The sequence below is a fragment of the Dermacentor silvarum genome, chromosome 3 (genome assembly GCF_013339745.2).
Source record: "Dermacentor silvarum isolate Dsil-2018 chromosome 3, BIME_Dsil_1.4, whole genome shotgun sequence".
Taxonomy (NCBI): Eukaryota; Metazoa; Arthropoda; class Arachnida; order Ixodida; family Ixodidae; genus Dermacentor; species Dermacentor silvarum.
This window is the reverse complement of record NC_051156.1, coordinates 56987552-56996977: the sequence shown is the minus strand read 5'-3', so window position 1 is coordinate 56996977 and position 9426 is coordinate 56987552. Positions and strand designations below refer to the sequence as shown.

The 9426-nt window shown below is 45.4% G+C and overlaps 1 protein-coding gene across 10 annotated transcripts in view; it reads left to right on the top strand.

The window, feature by feature from the left end:
- The first annotated feature begins 5164 nt into the window (after positions 1-5164).
- Positions 5165-9426, top strand: part of LOC119444370 (fatty acid synthase-like) — a 648066-nt gene continuing 643804 nt past the window's right edge. For all 10 annotated transcript variants that reach the window (XM_049663304.1, XM_049663305.1, XM_049663303.1 and 7 more), the window contains exons 1-2: positions 5165-5369; positions 5916-6105. In XM_049663304.1, the coding sequence (XP_049519261.1) occupies positions 5211-5369; positions 5916-6105 (349 nt within the window). In that variant the 5' untranslated portion in view covers positions 5165-5210. The remainder of the gene's footprint in view (positions 5370-5915; positions 6106-9426) is intronic.

The following is a 9426-nucleotide window of genomic DNA, read 5'->3' as shown; positions in this document are numbered from 1 at the left end:
AGGTTTTATTCCAAGTTGTCTGAACTGCCGCGTAATTCCACGACGTGCTTTATGCAGTCGATCTGCTATAATTTTGTCTATTCAGAAGTCAGGCTTTCTTTCTTGTATAAACTGAAGTAACTGTTCGGAATATTTATCACGAGTGTTGGAGTCAACGACGGAAATAAAATTATGAAGATGACTACCACTCCTAGCTCCTCTATTCTCAATCCCCCCCTAATAATTTAGACGCCCCCCTAATTTCAATTCCTGGGGAAATCGCTGATTTGGGCTACTCGCCTGTGATGACTTTTCCTCCATGTCGAGGTTAGAAAGATAACTGCGCAAGTCCGTCATTCTTGAACAACACCATAATAAGTTCTGTGTGTCTTATCTTCGCCTTTCCGGTGTTGAATAGAATTCGTTCGTTAAGCGCATCTTCATGCCAATAAAAGAGAGTCATCCATGCAATAACACTCAGGAACTAGCACACGCCGGCGACGAAAGCTGCGGTCTTGATACTTTGCGAAACAGGGTCCTCTTAATTACAATAACAGTGTTGCACATGGCTTATATCTATAGTCAAAAATATTCGCGCCTTGCCTTCACTTCTGAACGCGACTTGTTCTTGCCACATTGGCTCAGTCGTGACACAGAAAAGGCAATGAGCGTGAGGTACCTGTGAATTTATTCCGCTGCATAGTCAATGTGTCGTGATTTCACTTCAATGTGCTTCACATTTCAACAAAGAACTACTATGCCGACGTTACCAACACATTTGACCAGACATTCGACGAGGAACTTTACCGTAGCAGTCTCGAAATAATTTTTTTCTTGTAATGCATGTAGTAAATAAATCAATTGTGCACGCACTCTGACCATGTGACGTAATTTTTAATGAAGAACGCAACCGGACCGGCCGTCGTATAAGATATTTCATTTTTCGCAAATTAAACTGACTAAATACAAGATGTACCAAGCGACACCCTACTACCTTGTCTTTATTGCAATATAACTTCGAGGGCTTCGTGTTAAAGTTATTTATATTGGACATATTGATCCACACCACATAATTTCAAGCCTCATCGGGGATAACGCTGTCTTGCTTGCGATTTCGAAATATACTTGCATTCTTTGCAACGGCCTTCCGCCCAAGAAACACTCACGATCGGGCGTAATGCCTGACACAAGTTGGGTTTACACTACTTCGCAGGACTCGCAGTCCGTCTACAAACCTGCAAGCGAAACTCCTTCGTGATGTATACGCTGAAGCGAACATTGACCCGACGCAAATACACTACGTCGAGGCTCACGGTACCGGCACTAAAGTAGGAGACCGTCACGAGCTGGCGGCCCTAAGCAGTGTCTTCTGTCAACCGGCACGCAAACGACCACTCAAGGTTGGATCCGTAAAGAGCAATGTGGGACACTCCGAAACAGCTTCTGGTAAGTAGGCTGTGCTACAATTTTGTAATTACGGTTTTACATGCATCGAGGCTAAATAAGTGTTTTAGTAACTCCATTAGACCACTGCAGTACGAATGCCATTGCTGTCGCTTCGTGTATTTACACAACTAGAACCCTGCAATACACCGTCCATGCGCAGAAATCCGTAATGTTTCTTTCAGTCACACCGCTCCGCAAATGTGCCTTCTTTACCAACGATAAGACTGCTCACACAAAAACACAACAACGCTAATCCCTGCTCACACTAAAAAATGATATTGACCACTTTGTTGTAATACGCGACGAGTTGAATCATCGACGACAACCTATGAAGGTCGACTTCCATATATGTTACACCTGGCCGCAAAATTCCTCGGTGATCGCATCGGGGTACACATCATGGCATAGTCGAGATTGTAAAAGATTGCCATTGTGAGCTAAGTTCGCATTTTGCTGTGGAACAGTTTGAAAAAAATTATTGTTCAGTCTGTAAACAACATATACGCACTTCTGCATTATAATTCGCGCATCAAATTTTGCCACTAGTGTCATGTGGGGAAGAAACCTGGACGTTAACAAAGAGGGTTCAAAAGAAGTTAAGAACGGTTTAACGAGCGACGAACAACAAATTTTATGCGTAACCTTAAGGGACGTGAAGACAGTAATGTCGATTATAGAGAAACGGGGAGTAGTAGATATTGTAGTTGAAATTAAGACAGAAAAGTGGAACAGCACAGCTCACGTAACGCGTAGGGCGGATAACCGGTGGCATATTAGAGTAACATACTGGGTGCCAAGAGAAGTGAAACGCAGGTGAGAATAAGTGTGTAATGAAATGAGGACATTCTCAGGCATAAATGGTGTCAGAAGGCGCAAAGCAGGGGTAGTTGGAGATTGCTGGTAGAGGCCTTCGTCCAGGCCATGGTTCTAAACCAGCTGATGACAATGTTTCGTCAAACTATTTGTGCTCACATAATATCTTTATCTTTTATACCTTTTCCTGATTTCTCCCTGTGCAGAGCAGCCAACAGAACAGTTACTCCGGTTAACATCACTTCTTTTCATTTCCTACACTTTCGTTCTCTCCCGACAACGCAAAAACAATACCACTACATTCATGATGTATGGCTATGTGGGTATGATGTACTTCGTCATTAACATTTCGATTTATTGCTTCTGCAATGTTATATTCCTGAACGACCAGTGTCTCACCCACCAACTCTTGTACGTGGCCCTTAGTCGTGGTTACTGGGAAGGATAACAGCTTACGACGGTCTAAGTTCGTTTTAAATGGAACCATAGGAAGTAACAGATAATGACGCCAGAAAAAGCAAGCGGGATGGTAATTGTTAACTTTGATTTAAATATAAAACATTAAGGCAAATGAGACATGAAAGCGGAGGAAAAGGGAACTCCGCAGGTGGGAACCGAATCCACGTCCTGTGCAGTATGCATTGCGGTTCTTTAGAAATTAAGATACCATGGTTCAATCCTACCGCCAATTTTCGCGGGTGTACAGGATTAGCCCTAGAAGTGTTCCAGCGCCGCTCGTTGTCATGGCGGCGGACGGGGAACATGGTATGAACTGCAGGCATCACGTAGTTTTTGACCTCTGGAGCAGGCTACTGAGCAACTGGCCAATAAATGTTCGTGTTTTACCTCAAAGTGCGGATGATGTACGTGGGTGGAAATTGTTCGCTGTAAATTTTCTAATTAATCTTTTTGAACATATCAATCTGAGCGTACATCTTTTTTCCCAGGTTTTGCTCTGTTGCTAAGGTTATCTTGGCTATGGAGACTGGCACCATCGCGGGTAACCTACACTTTAAAGAGGCCAGTCCTGACATTCCATCGCTGCTCGATGGCATCATCGAGGTTGTGGACAAAGCGACACCGTTTGAGGGAGGTCCTGTCGGTATCAACTCGTTCGGCGTCGGTGGCGCCAATGCGCACGCAATTCTTGAAGCGAACCCAGGACCGCACGTGGACAGCTTTGTACGAGAGAAGCAAGAGCTGCCGAGGCTAGTTTTTATGGCCGGACGAAGCAAGGAATCGCTTGCGGTGAGCTTTTATTATGAATATGCAAATACTAGCGAGTATTCTTAACCGTGGTGCACCACGGCCCAGTAACAAATTTACTGAGGATTTTTTCCTCTTTCGCTTATTATTGCAACCCGAATCTAATTCACATGTAAAGCGCTGAGGATTCTTAGCTGGATTCTTGCTAATGTTTAAAGCACAGCATCAAAGTTTATACCGCCAGCGTTCTTTAGAACCCTTCCATTCTGACCACAATGTCCTGAAAGAACAGCGGTGTTGCCTACTTTTCATCAGGTAAAAATATCAGCAATATTCGATTACAAACTGCGTGTCATGGTGAAATGGATAAGCTTCGGGCGAAAAGCGCTTCAGAACCAATTGTCGGCGACATCAGCAAGGGTGGTATGGGAGCAGCGATTGAAGCGCGACTATGTTTGGAGGGAATAAACACTGGGAAAGAAAAATGCGTTTTTTTATTAAAGCGAGACACAGTTAGATTCATTGAACGAAATTAAAATTCCTAATCAATTTATATACGCATGGCAAGAAAAGAACAGACAACATTATTTTACTTGATCATTATCAATAAATACCTCTTTTGAGCTCCCACCGTAAGAGCGCCCACCATAGCGGCAGGTGTTCACGCCGCTATCACTTGAAATGCAATGCAGCTCTTGGAATGGAAAGGCGCGCTCTTAAAGTTCGCCTGTTACAATACGCCCCCCTCACGTGTTGTGTTTTTTGGATGTCGACGTTTGTCTGAATTACGTGACGCGGGTAGTTTTATTGTTTTTAAACCTGTGCAGTCAAAAGTAGTGAGTTGCGACCGTCAGATACTTGCTTACTTTAGTTGTTTTCGTGCGACAGCGCTGGCCGATGGTCTTGGCGTCCGAAGAAATGACGAGCACTCTACGCAATCTACGCCCAAAGCGTTCGTCGGCCTCCAAAGAAAGTATGTTCTGTGCAGCGATGCGATTTCGAGACCCGTACGGCTGACCTATTCCTGCATCGCTTTCCGCGCTGAAACTCGAAACGCCCATCTAGCCGAATGGCGGGGCATTTGAATATACAGCTCTAATGGCAGGCTCGGAAAACAAGTTTCGCGCCTATGAGAACAAAATGACGTCACTTCTGTTTTTAACAGATATGACGTCAAATTATTTTTTCTTCCGCCGGAAGTGTTCCCTCCTCACACAGATGGCGCTAAGCCCCATGAACCGCCGATAAGGCCATGTTTTGAACGTGTGGGCTTCTATGGAAGCTTCGCTACCAGGTATACTTACCTTGCATTTTCCACGAAGCACCTTTTGTTACTTCCCCCATTGTCGCGCTAGAAGATCATAGGGCAACTCAGATAAAACATAGGTAAGCACCTCCCCTACAAATCAAGGTGCACTCAGTACTATTGTTTGTTTCTTGTCCTCTCGTGATACTTCTGTTCGAGACAGCATAAATAAATTCTTTACGAAAAGGAATATAACCCTCATCTGTTCTACTAATGACCAATACAAAAAAAAACGCAGATGACTATGAACCGCATGGAAGCTGAGGGCCGTACCCGGATTCGGCCTACGCTCTCTTGAATTTCGTCGGCCAGCCCAGCGTGATGCAATTCCCGTTCCGGGGATTTATGCTGTTGCCCGTGGATGGATCCGACAAGCAGGTCGTCAAGATAGTCGAGCCGGCTGCTGAAGGAGCGGCCTCTTTGGTTCATTTTCACAGGCCTTGGATGTCAGTGGAGAGGAATGGCGCGGCAGATGATGGAGTTTGATGTATTTGCACGATCACTAAACAAGTCGCACCAGGTCCTATCCCAATTCTCCATTGACCTGATTAGGGAAGTGACGAGTGAAAATTATAGTGATGCCATGTCTTCAGTATTCGCCTCCATCACAGCAATTCAGGTGAGGTCATCACCCTGCAAGTATTTTTAATACTCAAGCAATGACGTCTGTAGCAATACTTGAACTGTGCTGACCCATCATTGAAGCAGGTACAGTGTTGGTTAATTTATAACCGTTAAGACTGCAGTACTAATTCTCAAATTGTAGCACAGTGACGCTAAGTACATTATAGCCTATAAGAAAAAGTGGCGTCAATGTGTGCGTTGCGTAACATGGTGCAACAGCGGTAATGACGAACACAAAGACAAGAAAACAGGATAAATAAGAATAATAAACCAGAGATACACGCTATAGAAAATGTCACTACAAGCACAGTCCCCGCACATCGTGACACAGTGTCGGTACATTCAAAAGCAGTAAGCGTCTATTGATTAAGCTTGTAAACGCAAGTAAGAGGAACGAGGATTCCCACTCAACTGCTGCCTTCACATTTGTTTTGTTCGCTCTTAAAAGCTGAGGGTCTCGTAGTTGTACTGTTTTTCGCAGAAACCTGCAGCGAGTGATACACAGAAAAATGCCGGCGCTTTCTTGTTTACTGGCCAACAGGTAGCGCTGGTAGATGTGCTTTTCGCCGTAGGTCTTCGGCCGGACGGCATAGTGGGTCACTCGTTGGGCGAGATCGCCTGCGCCTACGCGGACGGATGCTTGACGGCCGAGCAGACCGTGATGTGTGCTTACTGGCGAGGCCGCTGCGTGGAACTGGGCGACTTGCCGAAGGGATCCATGGCGGCCGTAGGTGAGCAGTGAACTTACTTTGTTTTATGAGACAAAAAAATTACGGCAAGAACCGTCTCACGCTGAATGTCGACATTAATGCGACTAGCATTGAAGCAATGTTGCCACAGAACCTGTGGCGCCTGGCCGATCGACTACCCTAGAAACTTTAAGAGTGCTAATATAAGCATACAAAAATCGTACGCCGCACTCGATCCCCAGTTTTGATAGCACCGGTTATTCTTCGACCGTTACCGTAAACGAGGATTTAAGCTTACAGCACAAACAGACAATGACTATCGTGAAAAAGTATTGGCCTACAGTAGAGGCACGAGAACATTTTACAGGCTGGATCTACATAGACCAGATTATTTTACACTCGCACGCAGGCTGCCGGCGCGCTCGTATACTCGCGACACCAGGCGTGCACTGCGGGAATCGGCTAACTAGCGTGTTTGTTTATTCGTGCGTGGCGCTTGTTTGTGTGGTTGCTATTCACGGTTTTAAGGAGTAGCAACGTGCCTTCGATCCGACACGTGTTCTACCGCGTCCGTCATGCGTACATAATGCAGAAGTGAATTGAGCATGCGCTTATCAATTTCAAACGTCAACGGTTTGCTTGAAGAACAATTCATTGCCACCGCGCTTGCTTCCGCCAGTGCAGCGATTCGCGTTGCCCGCAGTACACAGCCAATGCTCGCACCATGGCGCCACCGTCGCGAGAAATTGGCGGCTCCGGAGAACGGCTCTAAATTCTTGTCTATAGATTCGACAATATTTGTGTATAATAAATTCGAGGTTAAACAGTGACCGTTGGTGTAGTAATTTGCTGAAGCATTCTTGAAAAGTTAACATTTTTCGTACTCTATAAAGAAAGTTCGCATAGCGATTGTATTGAATGCCGTTAAATTATTTGACGGAAGTTTGCGTCAAAAGAACCCTGGAATGCTCGACTTCCCCTACGTTCGGTCAGCGTTCGCTTGATATGTGCTGTCCCAGGGAAAGTTTGCCACCAAATACAGTACAGTTTTTTCCTAGAAAGTTTCATTCTACTTCATTGATTCGTTCATAAGAAATTGCTTCCTAGTGTTCTACATTTCTCTGAACATGAAGACATACAAGACACCTTACGTATTAAATATTCTGTCTTCTCTAAAAGACTGCAAATTAACCTTGTTTGTAATAACGCAATCGTTCTTTACGGCCTGAATTTTGCTATCGTCTAATAAAAGACGATAAGGTTGAAACTAGGGCGTTGTCTTCTTTTTCATGTGGATACATAATTCGGAAACGACATGACGTATCATAGTCATGACATGAGTCATAGTGACCAGAGACATGAGTGTTAGACGTGAGTGTCATGACGCGTCATAACTGCTTCAAGTATTCTTTCCAAAACGATAACTAACCGAGTGAGTAATAATGTAAATTTAAAACTACACTGACTGCTTCTACATCTCACCTCAAATCAGTTCTTTTTCACTGAAAGACACTCGCGATGCATTTTGTTTTATGTTTGGATTGGTTTATATGTTGATATACATGGAATCTGTACCTACACTATCGCTAGCCTGGAGTTCATATTTTAATCATATTGTTCTTGTGTAATATGCTATACCAGTTTCATACGTTGCTACTGTCACGTGTACTTATCTTTACCGGCGACCACCTTTCACCAGTTAACGAATTTTCAAAGTTATCGCCAAGCGCAAGATGGGCCGTTCTATATCTGAAGTTTCTCGAATGCTATCACTGGTTCTATCCGTAGTCTGTTGTCAGCAAGCCTTGTGTAATCACATTGTATGCGCGAGATGAATTGTGTAGCACGTTCTGGAATGCAGGCGGGCACCAATGATTATGCTGGAACCTTTAACAAGCGCAATCTAAAAGCCACCGCGCTTGACCCTGGACCACATTTCGAGGATCTACGAGTGCGCTGGTCGCCGCTATTTTCTGTTCAGTCTTACTTGTTTGCCGGACGCAGGTTCGCCCAATAAACAGTTAGTTTTGCTACTAGCGTTGTGCCGCTGTAGTTCCTCACCGTTAACTCAATGTGACAGTATGTTTAAACCTGACTTATTCATGTTCCTGTCAAGCCTTGGTTTTTTCCATTTCTTCTGAGAAAACCCTCATTATGGGTGTCTTAAGTATTTATAAAAATACACGAATTGTTATAAATAAAAAATCGCAGCCTTTCCAGTATGTGAATGTGGATTACTAGAACAGCTGTTCGGCACTACGCACTACACGCGGGCTCCACATATCGGCGCGCGCAACATATTAACTGCCCATTCGGTGCCTTGCGCAGGCACGGAAATGCAGCAGTGATTTGTTAGCGACCACCTGTCGCACAAAATGATCGATGCGTGCTACGGCCATTAGCACTCCGTCGGCACAGCCAAACCGAGCAGCTGGCTAAATCAGGAGCTGGGGTAGCTGTCAAAACCGCCTCAGTTCACGCTTCGCGACATCTCGAACGTAACCAATCACCATCAAATCGTCGTCGAACCAAAGGCACACGGCACAACTGAATCCAAAATGTCTGTCCAGAAAGTCCCTCGGAAATTTCGCATACGCACCCTTGCGCTCGTCCAATTTACTGGCTTGGTACCTGCGTCGCTTCGCGGCACCTGTCTTCCTGTCGAGCCCGCTGCTTACAACAGTCTCTCAGGCACGATCTTCGCTGTTACTGGCCGCCCTTGTCCTAGCTTTGCTCTTGTTACGCCAGGTGTCAGCACATGCCTTACTGGTTTGCTCCGCCTCCTCTTAGAGGGTGGCGTTATGTAGTATTGGGCTGTTTCTTAGTTTACCTCTTGCTGCGCCAGGTATCAGCACATGCCTGAGTAGTTTGATTTTCCCCCTCATAGAGGGCACGGGCGTTTTGAGGCACGGACATCTAAAAACCTATGGGAGGACAGACGTATACAGCTCCACTGTATTAGAGCGCTTAGACAAGGCCAGTTAAACTGTACATGCCTACATTTCAGCCACTAACCCAGCGGTATCGTAAGTACGCGGCTCGAGTGTGAGCCGCTTAGACTTCCGGCTGTTCTAGCTCTGCCTCGCTTGACAGCATACACGCCTTGACAACTGGTTCAGGTGCTGCGACTTGAAGAACGTCAAGCACCCCTTATTTGCACGGCGTTCACCTTCCACATGTCGCCGCTCGTAGTCTTCCGTGTATCGTGTCCCGTAACTCCCTCGGAACTCTTCATGACCCATAAGGCCATTACCATCCCTTTTGTGATGCCTGTCATTTCGGCGGGCTTCAATTCCAGAGCTGTCTGCATTCCATTTCCTTCAACACTGAAGGTTCATGCAGTGATGCGCTTGTCCGTGTTGA